Source organism: Scardinius erythrophthalmus (assembly GCF_964197995.2).
Source record: "Scardinius erythrophthalmus genome assembly, chromosome: 11".
Classification (NCBI taxonomy): Eukaryota; Metazoa; Chordata; class Actinopteri; order Cypriniformes; family Leuciscidae; genus Scardinius; species Scardinius erythrophthalmus.
In genome coordinates this window covers 27,038,530-27,061,234 of record NC_138231.1, presented here as the reverse complement: position 1 = coordinate 27,061,234, position 22,705 = coordinate 27,038,530, and the positions used below count along the sequence as shown (strand labels likewise).

At 40.0% G+C, this 22,705-nt stretch overlaps 3 protein-coding genes across 7 annotated transcripts; 1 reads left to right on the top strand and 2 right to left on the bottom strand.

Annotated features, from left to right (window-relative positions):
• Positions 1 to 512: 512 nt before the first annotated feature.
• bpnt1 (bisphosphate nucleotidase 1) lies at positions 513 to 13,525 on the bottom strand. 4 transcript variants are annotated; one of them, XM_081378894.1, is made up of 10 exons: positions 13,449 to 13,525; positions 12,587 to 12,714; positions 11,166 to 11,270; positions 10,979 to 11,086; positions 9,613 to 9,661; positions 3,592 to 3,657; positions 2,258 to 2,349; positions 1,966 to 2,163; positions 1,779 to 1,884; positions 513 to 1,693 (listed from the first exon to the last, which is right to left on the bottom strand). In XM_081378894.1, the coding sequence occupies exons 2-10, from the start codon at positions 12,704 to 12,706 to the stop codon at positions 1,542 to 1,544; spliced, it is 996 nt and encodes a 331-aa protein (XP_081235020.1). In that variant the 5' UTR covers positions 12,707 to 12,714; positions 13,449 to 13,525; the 3' UTR covers positions 513 to 1,541. The 4 variants fall into 4 exon arrangements, with proteins under 4 accessions (XP_081235020.1, XP_081235019.1, XP_081235022.1 ...); XM_081378893.1 differs by having other exon boundaries at positions 12,587 to 12,760; positions 13,449 to 13,519; XM_081378896.1 differs by lacking the exon at positions 3,592 to 3,657.
• Positions 13,526 to 14,518: 993 nt separating this feature from the next.
• Positions 14,519 to 17,506, bottom strand: saysd1 (SAYSVFN motif domain containing 1). Its single transcript, XM_081378897.1, has 3 exons — positions 17,414 to 17,506; positions 17,158 to 17,349; positions 14,519 to 15,410 (listed from the first exon to the last, which is right to left on the bottom strand). Exons 2-3 carry the CDS (start codon positions 17,338 to 17,340, stop codon positions 15,099 to 15,101), a joined length of 495 nt encoding a protein of 164 aa, XP_081235023.1. The 5' UTR covers positions 17,341 to 17,349; positions 17,414 to 17,506; the 3' UTR covers positions 14,519 to 15,098.
• A 485-nt stretch (positions 17,507 to 17,991) lies between these two features.
• grcc10 (gene rich cluster, C10 gene) lies at positions 17,992 to 22,577 on the top strand. 2 transcript variants are annotated; one of them, XM_081378891.1, is made up of 4 exons: positions 17,992 to 18,102; positions 18,683 to 18,771; positions 21,479 to 21,655; positions 21,730 to 22,577. In XM_081378891.1, exons 2-4 carry the CDS (start codon positions 18,720 to 18,722, stop codon positions 21,867 to 21,869), a joined length of 369 nt encoding a protein of 122 aa, XP_081235017.1. In that variant the 5' UTR covers positions 17,992 to 18,102; positions 18,683 to 18,719; the 3' UTR covers positions 21,870 to 22,577. The 2 variants fall into 2 exon arrangements, with proteins under 2 accessions (XP_081235017.1, XP_081235018.1); XM_081378892.1 differs by having other exon boundaries at positions 18,071 to 18,190; positions 21,730 to 22,545.
• The last annotated feature ends 128 nt before the right edge of the window (positions 22,578 to 22,705 follow it).

Sequence of the window (22,705 nt, the reverse complement as noted above, 5' to 3'; positions counted from 1 at the left end):
AGCTTTTTTTGTGAGTGAACAACATGCATTTTCACGGAAGCACAAAGGTTTTGATAGAAAACCTCTAATCTCTCTTCTTCCATATTCTAAGTAAACCGTGACTTAAAATTGGATGTTACTTGCACAAAGATGTGTGACTTTTGAGGACTTGGAATGTAGCGCCCAAGTCCAATTTTGTAGCTTCTTGAAACAGTTCTGATGTCTTTTCTTTTGGTACTGGTTGTATTTTCATTCGCTTATATCATGTGGGGGAAAATGGCCAGTACATTCTTCAACATTTACTTGTGTTCTATATGTGGTTTTGGAACGACATGAGGGGTCAGTAAATAATTTTTTTTGAGTGAACTATGCCTTTAAGTCTGCATGTCTTGGAACTGCTGAACAGATGGCCTGCAAGCTGCCACTGGATCTGCTTATCAAATATAGGAAAAGTTTCGGACAGCATAGACCTCAGGTAAGCCTTTTTCATACTATGCATTAATACAAATATGATTACCACTTCTTTCTTTTTTGGACATTTTAATAAAATATCATTTAAAATAAAGATGATTTCTCATTCAACTTGTGGTCTTGTTTTTAATCACATTGGGTTTTAAATGCATGTAGCAAAAATGCAAATATAGATCCACCCGAGTAGCAGCTTCAATTTATACTACATTAGACAAAAGATGGAAAACGGGCTGCAGGGCATACATATTACATTCAAAATAACTGGCAAAACTAAATATTCTCACTCAGTTACCCCTAGATGGATAAGCAATATTTATAAATGTGGTAGAACCAATTTACATACATATACATAATCATTCCTAAATGTACATAGATGTAGAATACTGTTGGCACAACACAACCTTGTGTTAAGGTTGTACCTACTACTCAGTTTGCGTTAGCACACATTTCATTGTCATGTTTGTCTTAAAGCAACAAAGTAATGTTATTAGTGCACTTTTGTTGTGGGCCTATTATAATATTTAGGTTATGGCTGGCGATGCAAAACTGTCAAAAAGATAGAAAGAAAAATACACACACCACATTTCAGAGTAGCAGGATAGTTCAGACTTTCCTGATGCAACTTTTAATACAATTACAGAACTAATTTTAAATGCCTAACTTAGTACTGAAAACACTGGTTTTAAGTATTACTATACTAAAGTTAACTAAATGCATCTACCAAAAATGGCGTAAGACAATAATCAATTCTGTCAGACAAATGAATGTTTTAAGGCAAACCATGGAATTACACCCCAATTAAAAAAATTAAAAATGTAAAAGTTATGACCATAATCATATATATGCAATAGGATATGTATTTATAAATGTATGTTGACAGTAATTTTGTTTTAAATTATCTACAAATTATATTACTACAAATAATAAAATGTTTGAAAATAAATGTATTTGGTCCCCTTATAAACATGGTTGAAAACATGTGAATGTACTCATTAAATCCTAATAATCTAAAACGGATAAATTTATGGCAAGGACATATCACAGCTTTGAGGCACAAAAGTTTACAGTATGACTTAATATCGTGTAATGGTTTAGTCAGAGGGGAGAGCCTGTAGGACAGCCTGTGGGACTCTGCTTATATAGTACTGATGATCCCGTAGAGTCGCCAGAACTCCAGCAGAATTCATGTGCTTCACATTGGCATCATATCTGAATGCATTACCATGGATGTCTGTCAGTTTGCCTGTATATGAAAACAATATAAAAATGCTTAAATATACTTTATATTTACCTTAAATATCAAGCAAAACATGTAAACAATGACTCACCTCCAACTGCATGCAGAATTGCCTCAGGCGCACATGTGTCCCACTTTTTACATCCTGGACTGGCAAACACATAAGCGGAGGCCTTTCCCTCCACTAGCTGAATAATCTACCAGGCCCAGAATGAAGACGTGATTAGTTCAATTTCAATGCCAATATTGACTCAGCCGAATCAAGGCTAGTGTCCCACCTTATTCCCAGCTCCTCCCACTCTGATGACATCATGAGGCTCCATGGCTTGAACTGTGTCGGTCACAAGTTTATTGCTATGGGACCGCGTGGTCGTGATGATTCTTTTACCATCTGGGACTTCCTGGAGTTGAAAACCAAATGCACCCAAACCCAGAACTCCCCATAAAGTTCTGCCCAAAGAAGCACCAGCCCCAATCTGAGTGAACAGAGAGAACAAAAAAAACAGGTTAACCAATCCAAGCCTTTACCAAATGTAGTGTAGCATGTGTGACCCCATCAACCGGTTGGACCTGGTAGTTGTAGAAGGGCTGATTGATGACTCCAGCAATGGCTGTCCCTCTATAAGCAATCCCTATTAGCACTGTCACATGATCCAAAAGCCCTGCAAAGAAAGCAAACAAACATTACGCAAAGTACTTATTAGTCAAGCCCAACAATGAAAATATTTTTTAACCCCTCTATGCTCTTTTATATGTCCTCCTTTTTATAACGGTATGAGTAAGATGGAGTTGTGGTGCAGCAAATTTTGAGCATCAACGCCCCGATATACTATAGCAAAATCGAAGAACAAACTGTTTATATGTCAATTTGAACAAAAGCAGGCCAAAACGTTCCAGGAATGTTTACATCTGGCTGGTAAACATTACAGCCATTACAGAACAGGTAGGTGTGGCTTTGAGGCTCTGCTTACTTTGACATGGAAATGGGAAATGTACTTTAGTTCATTTCTTCTTTTGGGTTCATTGAGGTCAAGCATCCGTGAGTAAAAACATAAACACAGTGGAGAACTGCTGGTATGGTAAACATATGGTAGAAATTCAAGATCTAATTCTAACTGAAACAAGCACTGGTGTATCTTTTTACTTTACGGTGTATCTTTCTTTTTATCTTATTTTTTTTCACGTGTATCACTGTAAAGCTGCTGGTTTAAAGTAATCTGTTGTGTGAAGTCATATATGAACGTGATATGACTTTTACTGGAGAGCCGAACTGCTGGTGAAAACATATCAACATCCCTATGATCAGAAGCTTTCTTAACTTCTGTTTTCTCACTGCTTCCATTTTTGTTGTGTGTTTATTTTGTTATTGAAAGGAAAGCGAGCAGCACATATTTACAGCATAGGGACGTTTGCTAACAATATACTGCTGCTCAGATATTCCAAATGTCTTTTTACCCATAAGCGAAGAACTAAAAAAATAACTTTGCTGTGAGTATATCGGTGTCTTTAGTGCTCATGCCAGTAATGCAGGTTTGAGTCCATCCATGTCCATAACCCTTTCCCCAATATTTACCTCAAAATTTCCTGTCTTTTCTTTGTGTGCCTGATAAGGTACTTTTCCAATAAAGTGGTGGTAACTTCCAACTAAAATGGGATGCATGGACAAGATTTAACAGGTTCACTGGATAACTTAAATGTAAAAAACATTTTTCAGTTGCACTTCATCAGCAACAAAGAGCACAAATGCAATGCATTTGTAGTTTCTGGTCAACTATGAGAAATTGTAAATGCCTGACTTAACAGCTGTATTTGATTGGCTGCAACCTTCTACTCTTGTCTAATTTCACAGTGACATCTCATGCCTCAAAAAGAAAGAAAAAAAAAAAAACATTAAATCACCGTACGGTTAGGGGCTCTGTGGGGTTGCACTGGCTTCTGTATGTAAACTGGGTTGTACAAAATCCTTGCAGCTACAACAGAGACAGGAGAACAAAGACAGAGAGAAAGAGGGGAAAAGAGAGAGCAGATCACTATGTGACAGCATCAGGTGTGTTGGACATATGGAGGTCAAGTGGCGGTAGAGTTAGACAAAAAAATCAGAGAGAGAAGAGAACGGAGGGATAGTGCTGTTGCAGAGGGCATGCTCGCAACACTAGGTCCCTAACTAGGCGCAACATGAACGTCAAGTCATTTTTCTGTCCTCACTGAAAGTGAAATTCTGTGGGAAGGGACAAAAATCAAAGCCAATCAAATGGTAACTGGTGTTTAGTACAGGTATATACTGTAGATCTCGATTTTCTCGAAAAAAGATTCTGATGTGGATGGGTGTAATGTGCCGGAGAAAGCAGGCGGAAGCAAGGATCTAAGCGCAAGTTTTTAATGAAATAAACATAGAACAAATAATAAAGAACTTCAGGGAAAAAGAAACAAAACCACGAGCATGACAAGATCTAGAAGCAACCCTTACATGTACAACAACTGACAAAGTAACATGTGAAACACAGGGGCTATAAATACACAGGGACAAACAAGCTAAACAAGATAACAAGGGGGTGTGGTTAATTGGAAACACCTGGGGAGATTAATCAATATGAAAAACTACAAAGGACTACAAAACATGGCACAGAACAGGAAATAACAAAAGGGCACACAAGACAAGGGAAACACAGGACAGGAATCATGACATAGCCCCCCACTTAAGGAGCGGATTCCAGACGCTCCTCAGGAAATATTTCAGGAGGGTGGTGGAGCGGAGGTGGAACTGAGGGGCGGGATGGAGGGCCAGGCCCGTGGAGTGGAAGAGGGCCTGGAGACTGCAGTAGTATGGGAGGCCAGGGCGGAGCAGGCAGTGCAGGCGACCAGGGCGGAGACGACCCTTCAGGCGGCCGGGCCGGAGACGACCCCTCAGGTGGAGAAGACCCTTCGGGCGGAGACGACCCCTCGGGCGGCCAGGGCGGAGACGACCCCTCGGGCGGCCAGGGCGGAGACGACCCCTCAGGCGGAGACGACCCCTCAGGCGGAGACGACCCCTCAGGCGGAGACGACCCCTCAGGCGGAGACGACCCCTTGGGCGGCCAGGGCGGAGACGACCCCTCAGGTGGAGACGACCCCTCAGGCGGAGACGACCCTTCAGGCGGAGACGACCCTTCAGGCGGAGACGAACCTTCAGGCGGAGACGAACCTTCAGGCGGCCACAGCGGGGACGACCCTTCGGACGGCCAGGGCGGAGACGAACCTTCAGGCGGCCAGGGCGGAGACGAACCTTCAGGCGGCCACAGTGGGGACGAACCTTCGGGCGGCCAGGGCGGAGACGACCCTTCGGGCGGCCAGGGCGGAGACGACCCTTCGGGCGGCCAGGGCGGAGACGACCCTTCGGGCGGCCAGGGCGGAGACGACCCTTCGGGCGGCCAGGGCGGAGACGACCCTTCGGGCGGCCAGGGCGGAGACGACCCTTCGGGCGGCCAGGGCGGAGACGACCCTTCGGGCGGCCAGGGCGGAGACGAACCTTCGGGCGGCCAGGGCGGAGACGAACCTTGAGGCGGCCACCGCGGAGACGACCCTTCAGGCGGCCAGGGCGGAGACGACCCTTCAGGCGGCCAGGGCGGAACAGGAGACCGCCCCTCTGGCGGTCCTGGCGGATCGGACTGGTCCGGAGGTGTATTGCCCCCCCCCAAAATTTTCTTGGGGAGGCTCCCCGGTAAAGAGTCCTGGACCAGCGATGAAGAGGGCTTTGAGCTGGGCAGGACCAGCGGCGAAGAGGGCTTTGAGCTGGGCAGGACCAGCTGCGAAGAGGGCTCTGAGCTGGGCAGGACCAGCGGCGAAGAGGGCTCCGAGCCGGGCAGGACCAGCGGCGAAGAGGGCTCCGAGCCGGGCAGGACCAGCGGCGAAGGAGACTCTGAGCTGGGCAGGACCAGCGGCGAAGGAGACTCTGAGCTGGGCAGGACCAGCGGCGAAGAAGGCTCTGAGCTGGGCAGGACCAGCGGCGAAGGAGACTCTGAGCTGGGCAGGACCAGCGGCGAAGGAGACTCTGAGCTGGGCAGGACCTAGTGTTGTCACGATACCAAAATTATTGTTTCGATACCGATACCAAGTCAAGTATTGCGATTTCGATACTTTTTCGATACTTTTCCTGAAAAGGGAGAAACACTCTCAAATATCATTGCTGTGCTTTATTTTAAAACCGGGACAACATTCTAATCATATAACACACTAATAAATGAACATATGAACAGCAGATATATTAAACATTTGAACAAAATATGAAATATCAAAATATAAAAAATAAATTAGAACAATGACATTCAAGGTAATTTTTTTTATACATTTAGCAGTATTATCTCATTTATCATAAGAAACATAAGAGCTTTATCTTGATTCTGAACTTAGAATAAAAATATGAACAGCGATTATATTAAACAATGTTTAATATTGGTAACATATGATAAGCCTCATTGGTGATATATTTGACATGTGGGGAGAGAGTTGTGGAACGCCTATACTTCGTGTTAAACATAAATATATAGCAGCAAAGACAACGTCGGCAGTGTAGGCTACAGAATAATTCGTTCTGTATTGAGAGGTGCAATATTTGAAAACCGATCATATTTTTTTTAAATTACATTTATATTGTATTTATGTCAAAACTTTCAAACATCAAAATGTCATTTATTAACATGTATTCGTGTCAAAATGACAGAAACATCTTTTCCTATTCTATTTTGCCTGGGAACGCTTCCAACACGCTTGCGTGACGCGTGAGGAATAGGCGTCGGTTCTATTTATAGCATGCACGCGTTTTCCGCGCGTCTCGAGCTGCGCCCAGACTCGTGTGTCACAGGCAGTTAACATGGGAGCTGAAATAAAAACGGACACGACACGCAGCCAGTGTGTCGCCGGCCTTACAAATCTGGAACGCGGTCATTCTTAGAAGTATCGCTACTAATAAATTAAGGAATCGTGACGTTTTTGATTTCCGATTTACTTTTGAAGTATCGGTGCACCGTGCAACAGAACAAGGTAGGCAACGTGCTTCCATATGTCACCTCGCGTCATCTTTTTCTACGAGTCGTGGACCACTTCGCACATGCAGCCATTTCGCTGTAGTGTTTTGTCACATGACACTGACAGCGGCAGGTTCTTTGCTGCGTGCGTCAGGAAAAAAACACAGACGTCCGTAGGGAGGCGTTTTTTTTTTTTTTTTTTTTTTACGTATCGATACTGATAAATTTAGGTATCGTGACGTTTTTCATTTCCGAGTATCGCGATACTTTTGAAGTATCGGTACACCGTGCAACACTAGCAGGACCAGCGGCGATGGAGACTCTGAGCTGGGCAGGACCAGCGGCGAAGGACACTCTGAACTGGGCAGGACCAGCGGCGAAGGAGACTCTGGGCTGGCGTGAAGTGCAGGCTCGGCTAGACTACCGATAGACTCTGGATCGGCAGAAGTGACGTGAGCAGTCTCTAGATTAGCAGAAGCGACATGAACAATCTCTGGATCAGCAGAAGCGACGTGAACAGTCTCTAGATCAGCAGAAGCGACGTGAACAGTCTCTGGATCAGCAGAAGCGACGTGAACAGTCTCTGGATCAGCAGAAGCGACGTGAACAGTCTCTGGATCAGCAGAAGCGACGTGAACAGTCTCTGGATCAGCAGAAGCGACGTGAACAGTCTCTGGATCAGCAGAAGCGACGTGAACGGTCTCTGGATCAGCAGAAGCGACGTGACGTGCAGGCTTGGCTGGTATGGCATGATGTGCAGGCTCGGCTGGACTGGCGTGAAGTGCAGGCTCGGCTGGACTGGCGTGAAGTTTCTCCACCTCCCCTACAGTGAAGGGGGAACCACAAAACTGCAGGACAAAGTCAATGTACTGTACCAGGGTCCAGCTGGGGTCTTCCTCTGGTAAATTTAAGCTAATGTCCTGTTCTAGTCCACTCCAGAAACAGTCCTTCAGCCTAGCCTCGTTCCCAGGAACGAGATGACTATAAAAAAGGAACTCCTCCACATAACTTTCGATGCTGCGATCATCTTGAAAAATAGAACAAATTTTGCTCAGTGGGTCCCAGCTAGTACTTGCTAGATCCATAGTCGGTCAGTTGTTCTGTAATGTGCCGGAGAAAGCAGGCGGAAGCAAGGATCTAAGCGCAAGTTTTTAATGAAATAAACATAGAACAAATAATAAAGAACTTCAGGGAAAAAGAAACAAAACCACGAGCATGACAAGATCTAGAAGCAACCCTTACATGTACAACAACTGACAAAGTAACATGTGAAACACAGGGGCTATAAATACACAGGGACAAACAAGCTAAACAAGATAACAAGGGGGTGTGGTTAATTGGAAACACCTGGGGAGATTAATCAATATGAAAAACTACAAAGGACTACAAAACATGGCACAGAACAGGAAATAACAAAAGGGCACACAAGACAAGGGAAACACAGGACAGGAATCATGACAATGGGACTCAAGAGGAGCAAACTCCTGGCGAGCCACAGCCCTGCAGAGTTTGGTTCAAACCTGCATCTGAGATCGCATACTCTCTTGAGTAGGTACTTATTTTGAATAAGTAATTACTTCATGCCCACTAAAAAAGTATGTTCTATATAGTATGAGTGTGTGTAGTATGAATGTAATGCGGACATACTACATTCGCCATGTTGGCATTATCATGTGACCTTCCAGTGTCACTTCACTGTCATTCATAAATCTTCTCCCGTCGCCTCATGGGACAGTTAAGTGTCCATCATATGCACACTTCAGAATCTCGCCGGTAGTAGTAGATCATCCGGGTACTTTTTGCCTACTCTTTTATGAGTACTTTGAATTTGGACATACTTCTTTTGTCACATACTGTTTTTTGCCTACTATATAGTAGGGAAGTATATGATATCAGATGGGCCTGAAGGACTTGATTAGCTGGATCATATGCTTTTAATTAAGGTTGAAGCTGAACTCTGCAGGGCTCTGGCCCTCCAGGAACTGTGTTTTGAACCCCTGGACAACTGGTGTGACACGGAATTTTGGAGTGACAACTGGTGTGACAAGGAAGTCATATTGGCAATATTTCGGGAAAATTTTGCGGACAAAAAAGGTCTAGCACTGTATGAAGTACTGCTCACACAGAAGTCACTTTCAAACCAAGCACCTTTCTGTTGGTCAGTGCTTGTGTGACCTACTTGAACAAGAGCAAAATCTTTGTATAGAACTTTTTCGCCCTCACACAACTCCCAAGCATGCAATTTCTTTTTAATTTCGTCTGCAAAATTGTATAGAGCAATGGTAAATGTGACTCCCTATTTACACCTGGTATCGACATCCACCTTGAGTGATTCGATCAGCCGAGGGCATTTACATCTGATCTTAACTTCAATGTCCCACTAATAAATACTTGTAGTTGGATTTTGGCTGGGTGGCAAGCGAGTAAGCCATTCACTGTTGTCAGAGAAGTACATTTTGCTTGTCCGTATTTCGCTCTGTTTCGCAGACGGACATGTCCATCCGTTTTCACCATCAATGGAGGATAATCTAAAGGCTTGTGCTCTTAACTGTGTGCTAGACAGTGTGGAACATGTAAAGACAGTCAATGGCTATGTTTACATTGAAATCTTTTGTTTTAATCGGGAACAATGATGTGAGGACTGATGGGACGTTGTTCTGCTCCACTTCATAGACAATGAGTGGAAGGAGAATTTTAGAATAACAAGACATTAATTTATGACACTTTCTTTCTACAAATTCTACCTGCAAATGTGGTTTGTATAATCGATGACAAAATGTAGATCACTTGTGATCACTTCACCCCAAACAGATGTTAATACCAGGTGCTTTATTGCACAATGTTGGTTACAGTCACAGCTGAAAAAGACCACAACTCAAATGGAAGTGGGAGTTGAGTAATGCTGAAAGCTGTTTATCTGCTCACCTTCTGTATATTCTTTAGTGCCATCAAGAGGGTCCACCCACACAACCAGCTGAAAAATAAAGATTAAGAAACCTTAGTCATATACCATATTGAGTTACTTTTATGTTCCTACACTTTTAAAACTCTTTCAGAATAAGTTAATTTAAAAATGGTATATTCTATATTTAACCGGTTCTACTCGACCCGCTCAGGGGTGTGTTTCCCAAAAGTATCGTTAGCCAACTATGGTTGCAAGTTCCGTCGTTATCAGCATAGATAGCATAGATTCGTGTTTCCCGAAAACATAGTTCCAACAAACATTCGCAAGCAGCATCGCAAAGTCGTGTGGTTGGAACGACAGCTCTCGACCTGTGATTAGAAGCAGAGTTTCTTGTATACATGACGTGGACTCAAGAAATCCTTATCTTGAGCCAAATAAGCAAGCTGACATTCAGTACAATCTATATATTTTATTTAGAATACATACAAATGTCATTTACGTCTTTTAGTTTGTCAAGAGATTTAAAGCGCCGTTTTTGAAGAGTGCGCATACGTGCAGACTATGATTGAATCTGTAAATAAAGCAAAATAACTGAGAAAAATGAGAAATAGTCCACAGATGCTATGTCCGTAATTTATAGCAAAACATCTAACATTAATTTGATCTCAAACAGATTCATTAAAAGAAGTTATTACTCCAACACCTGCGTGACATCATTAACCAACGTGGTTGAACGACCATTTTGCGACAGTTCGGTTTTGGGAAACAGTGGTGACTAGCTAGTTGATTTCTTCGACAATGCATCATACTATAGTAGTTAAGCAGTGAGTTACATTGTTGTACAGGAAACGAATACCCTGAGCGGGATTCGAAATGTAAAAAGCACCAAGGCCAGGGGAGTGAGGTTTACACGCACAGCTCTTACTGGCTTGCCTCCATTACATACAATTATTATATGGCTTGGTTGAATTCCAATGTAGAATGCGGTCTGTTATTTCTTGATAACAGACCGCTGCGAAGTATAACACACCGTTGCCATGAAAAACAGAGCATTGCTATGGATGCGGAATGGACTATTTTCTTTAGCGGAAGCAATACAATCGTTTTTAAATCAATAAACTCCTTTTTAAATCAATATTTTGTGTCAAATTATTTATTTATTTCATAGGTTGCCATGTAATAAGCGGGATAATGTATAGCGAGGCGGTTGTTATAGCGAATAACAACCCCTTCAGGCTGATTCAAGACCCCTCTGCTTCGCGTCGGGGTCCCGTTCAGCCTGTCGGGGTTGTTATTCGCTATAACAACCGCCTCGTTATACATTATCCCTTACTTATTATATGTTTTATACATTATGGCCACATTCTGGTTCCTCTTCCTCTTTACCTCTTCCTCCTTCAGGCTGGCATACTGATTGGGACAGGATTTTTGTAGGATTAGGCTGCTGTGCCCGTTCTCTATCAGGTCTTCCTCAACAGACTCATCTGGTAATTCCTACACAAATAAAAGCAGTTTAGACAGCTGTTTGGAGCCAAAATAGGCTGAGCATCTTCATATTACGAGACCTACACACCTCCTCCCCGATGATAGTGACTTTAGGGAAGCTTTTCAACAGGGATGCACATATACTCTTCTGAGCAAGCCTGTCAGCCAGTGTCTGTAGATCATCAGCTCCTGTCTATGCCAAAAGTAAAGGTTACAAAAATACGTCATAAGCATATGTCAAAACGAGCAAATAATTTCACAATCCAGAGTTAGTTCATCAGCCGTCCTCTTCTCAAGTTTTGGCTCTAGGGCTTCCCCCCTAATAGTCCACCAAACGTTAAGGCCTCGATATACTTCAAGGTGAAATCGAAGAACGAACTGATGTGACATAATTTCGAACAAAATCAGGCAGTTTGGAGTTTGTTTTGGAAGTTAGAAACAGCTTGCCAAAGCGAACTTTCCAGAAAAACTTTCCAACCATTGGTCTGTGGCGATTACATACTAGGTAGGTGTGTGCGGTTTCCACTTTAAAGCTAAAGTGCTATATAAATAAAATTGACTTGACTTTACTAGAGTGCCGAATTGCAGAACTCGTGCAAACATATCCACGTTGCCATGATCAGATGCTTTTCTTACACTTTATTCAAATGCTTGCTGTTTTCTCAATTCTGTTGTGTTTATTTTGTTATGGAGAGGAAAGCGTGTAGCACATATTTACTCATCTAACCATTGCTCTCAGATGTGTGGGTGGCTTTGGATGTTCGCTAACGGTATATCGCTGCTCATGTATTTCAAACTTGGTTTTACCCCTAAACTAAGAATGGTAAAGAACTTTACCGTGAGTATATTGGGGCCTTTAGTCGATGAGAAGAGGCTTAGTAGACAATTTTTTAATTGGTCAGTGGGTCACAGAAAAAACAAACTCCACAGGAAGTGGCGAAGTTACGCAGTCCAAACGGACAGATCAATAACACGGCTGGTCCACGTGGAAATTATGCCAGGCAGGAAATTCAAATGTTCACCTATCATTCATCAACCTCAAGTATGGCTTATCATAACATGTAAGTTTAACGTAACGCTTAAATTAACGAATACTAGTCGAATAGCAAAATCTCTGGTCAGGGGCAGCCCTGTTCCTGGATCAGTACCCTTGTTAAACAAATCAGATTTTAGTGTCTGATTTGGGGTTAAAGAGATAGTTCAACCAAATATGAAAATTATGTCATCATTTACTCGCCCTTATGTTGTTCCAAACCTGTATGAGTTTCTTTCTTCTGTTGAACACAAAATAAGATATTTTGAAGAATGTTGGTAATCAAGACAGTTGATGATAGCCATTGACTTCCATAGTATATTTTTCCTACTATGTAAGTCAATGGCTACCGTCAACTGTCTGGTTACCAACATTCATCAAAATATCTTCTTCAACTAAATTCATCAACTTGTCATCTCATATAGGAAATGTATTTGAATCAACACTTCTTGGTCATATGCCACTACTTGCCGCACCTTTTCAACGATACCGAGCTCTCCACTTTGAAGCACTTTACGGACAATAGTTCCAGCCTTTTCCGCCACGGCATAGGCTGAAGCCACCAACCGCATCAGCACTGCAGGACTGCTCGCCATGACACTAGCTGAAACAGAAAGCACACCTTGCTGCAGTTCAGAAAGACACACCTCCTGCAAACAACCAGGGGAAAAGTCAGAAGACAATGGAAGTATTGCAATGTCATGATTATCTGATCATTACGATAGGAATGGGATTGTAGCTAATCAATACAATGCAACAGATGGAGCTGAACTAAGTTCAGTAAAAAAAAAATCATCAAAGTTAATGCTAGATTTGTTCTTATAATGCACATCATGACTGTTTTAAACAGTTGTGATTCAAATTGAGGTATAGGCAAGTAAAATCACATTTTGAGGAAATTGAAGTTTGAGAATAGACCTAGACCTGTTTTGTCTCAGTACCAGAGTCAGCACATGCCCCTTGACAACAATACTTCACGAACTGTATAGATAGATAGTTAATGAGTAATTATGAAAAATGGCACTGGGTGAAGATCCCTGCTAAAGTTCCTGAACAATCTGCATGGAAGACACTATAAGGCACTGTTGTCCAAATGATTAACACTCGTGCCTGAAACTCAAACTCATACTTGTTACCACTCTCGACATTTATAAAACATATAGGCTAAGTCTACTTCTTAACTCTTAAATGTTCGCTATAATCGTTCGAACTTGTTCTTAACATTTATTCAGCATGCATTTCTGGGCGATATGCTACTCGCGTACAAAGCTGCGGTGCAGACTGTTATTTAGCAATAATTGTGTATTTTGATGACTTATTCTATAACTGCGGTCTTACTTTAATAGCAGTCCGTGTCCAGAGTTCAGGAAGGATCAGCGGTTGACAGCACACACAGATTCCTATCGGACACAGCACTGAAGGACAGGAAGGCAGGCGTCATAATGTACATCTGGTACATCGTAGTGTTTTGTAGTTCTCGTCTTGTAGTGTCTTAGTGCCCGTTGTGTTGCTTTCTTTTTAAAGCAATAGTTCACCCAAATTTCTATCATTCTATAAAGTCATACGGGTTTTAAGTGAGGGTTTGTAAATTATGATTTTTAGGGTGAACTTCATTTAAAGTGTCAGACAAATTCCTGTTTTTTATGGAATACTGCAGTATTTATAATGATTTATCAGGGCACATTATGATTTTTTTTTTTTTTTTCATGTGCTCTTGTAATCTTTAATAAAATAACTTCCCATCCCAATGGACAAAATAAAATTCTGCCCAATTTATTTTCTTGTACAAGAAGCCGTTCCATGTTTGACATGAATAGATCACAATAAGGACTAAAATATATCACAATTTCCGTTTCATGCTGACTTTAATTCGCACACCTAAAAACCTTCCTAAAATCAATAATTATGATGTTGGTAAGGGAAAGAATGTTGATATGGTTTTCCTATGTGAATTTCAACAAGTCATTGCATTTATAGAAGTATAATTATAATATACAGGGCCTAAAACTAACGTTTTGGTACACCTGCCAACGGCCGGTGACTTAAAAAAATTTACTGGCCATACATATTTTTGCAAAAATAGGCAGTGAAAATTCACAATTCTCTATTCCAATTTCTATACCACAGCTAAAACTACTAGCATAACTAATATAAATTTACCAAAAGTTATTCAGTCAAGAGCAGTGAGTGATTTTTCTTTTTTCTAACACAGACACAGCAGCAGAAATATTAGGTTGCTGTCAATTTAAGACTAATGCATAGATCCAATATACTGATAGTCTACTGATACTGTGTGTATGTATGTGTGTGTGTGTATATATGGCCTATATATATATATATATATATATATATATATATATATATATATATATATATATATATATAGTAACATATGGCAAAAGAATTATCAAACTTTGTATGCAGCCTACTTTATTTTCCATAAGATACATTTAAGTTAAACCATAAACATGCTCCCTAAAAGTGTGTACAGTAAGGCCTCATTGTTATTTTAGTGTAGTAGGTTGTAGTAGCAGTAGGCTTAATGGTGTTTTCTGATAAAATACTGAACTTAATTAAATTAAAGAGCACTAAATACATCTGAATCTGGGAGATTTTATTCTAGTGCAGTTGTATATGTATTCATCAAAAAGTTATATCACACAGTAGCTAATACATTTCAGCTCCAGATATTAAATTAGTTTGGACAACAGAACCTATAGCTGAGTGTTAACTTAAAAATATGTGACCTGTTCTCATTTGCTAGATGTATGATTGGATTAAACTGTAAGAAGGGGGTGTATATGTATATCTATATTAATGAAATAATGCTTTTTATTTAGGTAAATACGAGTAAACTATTAAAGAACTGAGATACATTAATATAATGCAAATAAGTTTCCCAAGTCCACATTTAGACAATCTTCCTTGTGGTCCAGACAGTTGGCTGCAAAGTTTGCATGACTTTTAAACATGTTCATGTATTGGCCATCAAGAATTGATTACCATGAATCCCATCTCTCCTTCCAGCTGTTCGGCTGTTAAAGTCCCCAGAATGGGTTGACAATCAGGGTTAAACACAGAGTATGCGCTCATTTCTCCAGGTTGTCTGGCCTTTGGGCTTCGAAGGCCCTCATAGAGCCAGTAGAATAATGATATGACAAAAAATGGCAGGCCGAACTCAAGTTCTGAAAAAAGCCCCAACAGCACAAGCCACAGCAGCACTTTAAACAGGGTCAGATGGGTAAGAACCAGACGCTGAAGCCAACAACCGGATGTAGTATTCAGAAGATCACTTTGATCCTGAAATAACAGGAAAATATTACATTTAGTTGGACAAGAATGACATGGTCAGTTTTCAGTTTTATATGGAAACTTTATTCCTCCTCAGAGTAAGACATTAAAGGTAGAGTAGGCAATTTCTTAGAGGCTAGCAATAGAAAGCTAGCTTTGAGAGCATAAGACAGTTTGTCTGGATAGCCTCACAAAGCACGCTGATAATGTCTGCGCAAGCAGCGCGGAGGTTTGGAAATACAGGTTGACAGACAGGTAGGATATCCTATCATTGCATTCTGACCAAATGCAATGATTGGATAAACTTTTTTTTGGTCATGACTTCCACAGAAGATATATATATATATTAGGGGTGGAGCCGAACCCGAATACGGTATTCGGAAAGGCACAAATAGTGTGTTTTTTACGAATACTTATTTCGAACAAATACTTTAAAAATATTTGTATTCGGGAACAAGAAAAACTTTATATCAAAAAGCTGCGTTTCCTCATGAGACATGGCGACCGGCGGTGCTGCTGATGTGGTGGCTGTAAATCCACTTGTTCATAAGAAAGGAGGAAAGAGCCACATATGGAAATATTTCGTTCACATAGCGCGTTTTTTGCGCGTGCAGATTTCAAATGTAGGCGCGCGGCAAGCGAGCAGAGCGCTCGTTTTTCCAGGCGCGCCTATGTTCACGGTTGCATAGCAACGACAGACGCCACGAGAGAACAACACTTGTGGAAAGGAGAAAGTGGTGCGAACTGCGCTCTCCGTGATGACGAGGAAGTATCAGCAAAGAATTAATTGATTTCTAGCCCTTGCATTAGCTTTAGATATATTTATGGAGATGAGAAATTAAATAAAAATATCAGTCCGTCTGAAAAGCAGTTCTAGGCTTATTCTTGGCTGGATAACCCTTAGCAGGTTTAAAAAGCCCTTTTAAAATTAAATATGAATGCAGTTTTGAAAAAAATATTTTACATATTGCATATCTATAATTATTATAATAGATATAATTAAAGAATACTTACACTATAACGTAAATTAGAAGTGTAACGCAAAAAAACTGGATTTTTACACCTATTTTGAATTTTACTCGAATACAAATACAAATACTTTTCCCCCCTCAACAAATACAAATACAGATACAAATACCAGCTGCTTTGCACACCCCTAATATATATATATATATATATATATATATATATATATATATATATATATATATATATATATATATATATATTTAGACTTATATTATTGATTGCTATTAGGATGTGAAGAGAGTTTCAACCAGTACAACAAAAAGGGTTTATGAAAAACATTACCTTTAAAAAGGTAGTTGTCGTTTTGACTTTTATCTCACAATTCTTTTTTTAAGCTATTCAGACTTTGATTCTCGCAACTTCCAGTTTAGAACCCGCGATTCTAACTTGTTTTTTCTCAAAATTGTGAATTATTTAGACACAATTAAGAAAATGGGCAATAAACTCGCGTATAAAACTACAAAGTAATTGCGATTTTCTTTTTCGCAATTCTGGCCTTTTGTCCTCAGAACTGTAATATCAACTCGCAATTGTCAGTTATAAAGTCAGAACTGGGAGATATAACATCAAAATTGCGAGAGAAAAAAAAGAGTCAGAATTGTGAGGTAAAAGGTCGTCATTACCTTTTTTTATTTGATGTTATTCCGTGGCGGAAACAAGCTTCCATAGTTTTATTTATCACTGTGTTACTGTGCATGGTTTCTACAGTAGTAAGTTGCGACCAGACCTGTTTGTATGGACTCTGAGGGCAGGTTTTGGGCTTCAGGAACTCTGTTGTGTCAGGAGTCACTGCCGGAGAATCATCGCTTGTTTTTGCTTTCATTTCACTCTGGACCTCACGAACAGCAGGTTTCTCAGCTTCAGTCTCGGCTTTCTTTCGGGCTCTGAATTCAGCCAGCTTGCGTTCCATATTTCATACCTGAAATGTTATTAGAGTCAAAATGTATGTGGTCATTAAATACAAATACGTGTCAGTATATTACCAGACTTCCGTAGACTCCCTACTGATTTTGCACCGGTCGACAAACGCTGCTGTGTCAAATGACTGTTTTTTGACCATGACACTAAAGATGTGTTTCCTGTAGGGGCGCATAGTGGCCCAAAAAGCGAATCCTTCATTTAACCGCATTCAGATTTCAGGACGTTTTTTGTCTCAATGAAAAACAATATCACATAAAACATATAATGTTTTAAGTTTATTAATTCAAATGATTAATATATGACATAAATGAAATCGTAAGCGCGCAGCAATCTGTATAAAGTCATTTAAATGGACACATATGTCTGTAATCGCAGACCTCTGTTACTGGTCCAGACTGACTAGCGCTGAGAAAAGTAACAGGTATCAAGTGACAACATTCTTTCCGCAAAGGTGCGGATAATAATGGAAATTACAGTGACACTTCATTTGACTGAAAATACACAGTGAAGAGTTCAATTAGAGAAGTATTATTTAGACAAATCGTGCTTCACCAATCCGAAACTAAATTCGGGCCTCAAAGCCTCGCCCATTTTATAACTTGTTGATAGTTTCATTGCCATTCTATCTTATTTCTATGGTTCAGTTGTTGTTGTTTCCAACGGAGACTTTAACGGCTGTACCGACCGGAAGTGTGCGCGCGTCCGCAACTCCGCGTCACAGGAACTGTGATCAGGTTCTGGCTTTAACGATGTAAGTACATAGAAATGTTAAAAATATCATTAGGGACAAATATGATGACATATTTAACTTTGGATCTCAGAGACAATGATCAGTCGCGGTAAGCGGAACTAACATGCCAGTGATAGATAGCAGCTAAACCCTGCATAGGTCTCATTCTTCATAACACATCAGAATTACACGGGTCTAGTAATCTATATAAGTTGAGGCTGATTGAAAGCAATATGTCCCGCTATTTATTCCGTATATTTAAGTATTTGTTGGGTATTTAATCTTTGCCCATGATTATTACCAAGACCTGATATGGTCTACAATGAAAACTACAGATGGGCAACCATAATAATATTGAGATTGTATTCTTCTATTAGGCTATTATTATTATTATTATTATTATTATTATTATATTTTATGAATACAGTACGTAGTGATACCGTAATGGTACACAGCTGCCAGTGTTCTCACGCTGATGTTGAAAATTTGTTCTTTTGGAGAAAGCTGAACATTCAAGCTCATGTAGTGTTCTTCATTGATTATTAGAGTATGCTTAAATAATGTCATAGCGATTTTATAATTGTTTAAATTGCCATTGCAGTCATCGGTGGTGAATCTGCCCCGTGGAGTGAGCCGGCATGGCCTCTGCCCCAGCACAGCAGCCTTCGCTCACTGTGGAGCAGGCAAGAGGTGAGAGAGAGATGTTACATGCCCAAAAATGAAAATTAGCCCATGATTTACTCACCCTCAAGTCATCCTAGGTGTATATGACATTCTTCTTTCAGACGAATGCAATCAGAGTTATATTAAAAAATGTCATGGCTCTTCCAAGCTTTATAATGGCAGTGAATGGCCATTTCTGTTTTGAAGCTAGAATTCCTTTAAGATTCAGAGGGCACATGAATAGAAAATGCATTTATAATAAATTCTACAAGCATACAAGAATTGTCCATTTAGATATCAGTGTCTTCTCGTCTTAGTCATGGAAAGATGTGTCCCCGAACATTTTTCATCATATTTTTCATTAACGACCTGGCATGACTTGTATTTTTAATTTAGACTTAGTCCTTTTTAGTTATTATCATATTTAGTTAACCTATCCTGTTTTTGTTTATCCATGTTTTAGTTGACTAAATTTTTGTCTAGTTTTACTCAATGAAACTTTCATCAGCATCTCAATCCCTAGGTCGTAAATCAGTTTATTGTGTGCACTAATTCGGCACTGCTAAGGACCCTGGCTTGCTAGACATTGGGACACTGATGACTGTTTCCGGGTGCGTCTCAATCAGCTCCCTAGTTCGGTAGGGCACTGATCAGGGAGGCGGCCATTATAAGGGCTGTCTCAATTGCAGAATCCTTCCAGTGCACTGAAACGTTCGCTCCCTAAAAAGTACCACAATACACTGTAAAAACCAGGGAGCATCGATGCTCACTATGGCTGTGTCAGATATATATGATTCCCAGTGCGCACAGACTTACTAAATGAATGAGTGCCCTGTTTGTTGCAGTTTACTTCCTTTTAACCCATATTTTGTAAACAAATTTTTTATTTGTGAAAAAGTAATTATTTGATGGGGTGGGGGGGAATTATTTTGTAGCCATAGGAAATAATTTGTTCCCTTGTTTTATTTAAATCAAAACAGTAAGTAAGTAAACAGTACTCACTAATTAATTATTAATTAGTGGGAATGAATTTGATTTAACAATTCTTGGGGGCGAATTCTTAATGTGAATTCTTAATTTGCAGGAGTAAATTTGATTTAACTTAATTTGTGGGAGCAAGTTCTTAATTCATGTGAGCGAATTTTTAATTAGTGGGAACGAATTTGATTTACCTTATTTCATGGGAGCTAATTCTTAATTTGTGAGATCGAATCTGTTTGATTTAAATTAATTCGTGGGAGTGAATTTGATTTAACTTTATTCGTGGGAACATATTTCACTTAACTTAATTCGTGGGATCGAATTTGTTTTATTTAACTTAATTCGTGGGAATGAATTTGGTTTAACTTTATTCGTGGGAACATATTTCACTTAACTTAATTTGTGAGATCGAATTTGTTTGATTCAACTTAGTTCATGGGAGTGAATTCTTAATTCATGGGAATGAATTTGATTTAACTTAAAGGAACACTCCACCGTTTTTTGAAATAGGGCTTATTCACCTTCTTTCCTACATTTAGATAGGTGGGCAAATGCATTTTTGTCTCAGTGCGTGCATTGTTTTAGTTTGACAGGGTCGGCGCTAGCTTAGCTTAGCATAATGAATGGAATCCTTTGTTGCCAGCTAGCATGTCCTGAGTAAAAGTGATATACAAAATAAAAAAAAACACCTAATTACTTCTTGTGGCTTGCGTATTCACAACAAGTACAAATAGCGATGCAGATTAACACTAGGCGATTTCCTATGCAGATATTGACTTGGGACTATATTAGAGGGAAGCACAGGCTTCTGCTGCTGCTTGGGCGCAGAGATATCACGCCCAAGTAGCAGTGCTTTGCCTGTGCTTCCCCCTAATATAGTCCTTAATATATAAGTCAATATCTGCCTAGGAAATCGCCTAGTGTTAATCTGCATCACTATTTGTACTTGTGAATACGCAGGCCACAAGAACTAATTAGGTGGGTTTTTTTTTTTTTATATCACTTTTACTCAGGACATGCTAGCTGGCAACAAAGGATTCCATTCATTATGCTAAGCTAAGCTAGCGCCGACCCTGTCAAACTAAAACAATGCATGCACTGAGACAAAAAATGCATTTGCCCACCTATCTAAATGTAGGAAAGAAAGTGAATAAGCCCTATTTAAAAAAAACGGTGGAGTGTTCCTTTAATTCGTGGGATCGAATTTGTTTGATTTAACTTAATTCGTTGGAGCGAATTTGATTTAAATTAAGTGTGGGAACAAATTTGATTTAACTTAATCTGTGCCTATGATATAGCCTATGCACTTTTGTCTGCATGTCATGTGCGGGGCTCTGTACTTTTCTTCTCTATTGTGACGTATATCTGAGAGAAACGGCTTCTCAAACAAACAAACAAAAAAAATGTAGGGTGAGACTTGATTTTGTCCATCGGAAATAGATTGGATGGCTGTGGTTCGCTATAGCTGTGATGTGATGTGATTGACAGGTCGTCCCGCTCTCACGCCAGTGAACACATCATCATAGAAGAGATGTCGCTTCAAGACGGAGGGGAAGTTAGTTTAGTTAAAGATTACAAGGGCACGTGAATAAAAAAATTATTTATAATAAATTCTACGAGAATACAAGAATTGTCCATTTGGATGGCAAGGTCTTCTCGTCTTAGTCATGAAAAGGAAATTCATCAACAAACATTTTTCGTCATTAACGACTTGAACACTGAGCCAAACTGTTGTCCCATTCATCCATTGCAGTTGTTCTCAGTGAGGTGATCCAGGCTTTCTCCGTGCCTGAGAACGCAGCCCGCATGGAGGAAGCCAGAGAAAGCGCCTGCAACGACATGGGCAAGATGCTGCAGCTGGTGCTTCCCGTAGCCACTCAGATCCAACAGGAGGTCATCAAAGCATACGGCTTCAACAATGAGGGAGAAGGTGAGACTGAGGACGCAAAACACGCAAACACCAATAAAAAGCTGTCATTTCAACCTCTGCGTTTTGCCTTTCAGGTGTTCTCAAATTCGCGCGGCTGGTGAAGATGTATGAAACTCAGGACCCAGAGATCGCAGCCATGTCACTGAAACTCAAGAGTCTCCTCTTGCCGCCCCTCTCCACTCCTCCCATCGGCAGTGGCATCCCGACCTCATAGAACAAGCCCAAACTCCCAGTTCATAAAGTTCAAAATCGTATCGACTTTAAAACTTTGTATAGTGCAAACACATTCAGGGTTTCCAAAATTCAAGTCTGTTTTGACGCTTCTTTCAAGGGTCATTTAAACTGAGGGAAAATATTTGAATAAAAAGTAAACAATTATTAGTTAACATCTACATTCCCATTTTCTTTCATTGAAATGATTAGTATTCAAAGCATTTGTTTTTTTCTCTTACACTTTTTTTTTTTTTTTTTTTTTTCATTTTGCTAATGTTGAATGTGCATATTTATCAAGCATAACCCTTAGAAGGTCTTATTTGTTTGTTTTATACTGTTGGCATTAATTCACTATTTGCCCATATTATTGACATATGGATCACATTTATACATGATAACCTGTGACACTTCTTATGATCATTGCTGTTTGCAAAATTATCATTGTCATATAAACAGTATTTATCCAATAAAGTCTTTTTTTTTTACTCAATGGAAAGATATTTCTTATCATGAAATGACTGATTTTGTTCATGTGAATACTGTTCGATTTCTTGTCTTAATTCTCGTAAACATACAAACATAACGTTAAATAAGAGCAACACATTTACCCTTTATCATCCTCACCAAGAAAAAAGCAATGGAAAAATGTTTTCTTTGAAGTTTTTATGTTGTTGGGGAAATAATAAATAATAAAAAACAATCAGTGTCATCTATCTATCAGTTCTGGGTAGTAACTGATTACATGTAATCTGAATTACATAATCAGTTTCAGAATTTAAGTAATTGTAATTAGATTATTATGATTTAAAAATGCTCATAATCAGATTAGTTACCTTT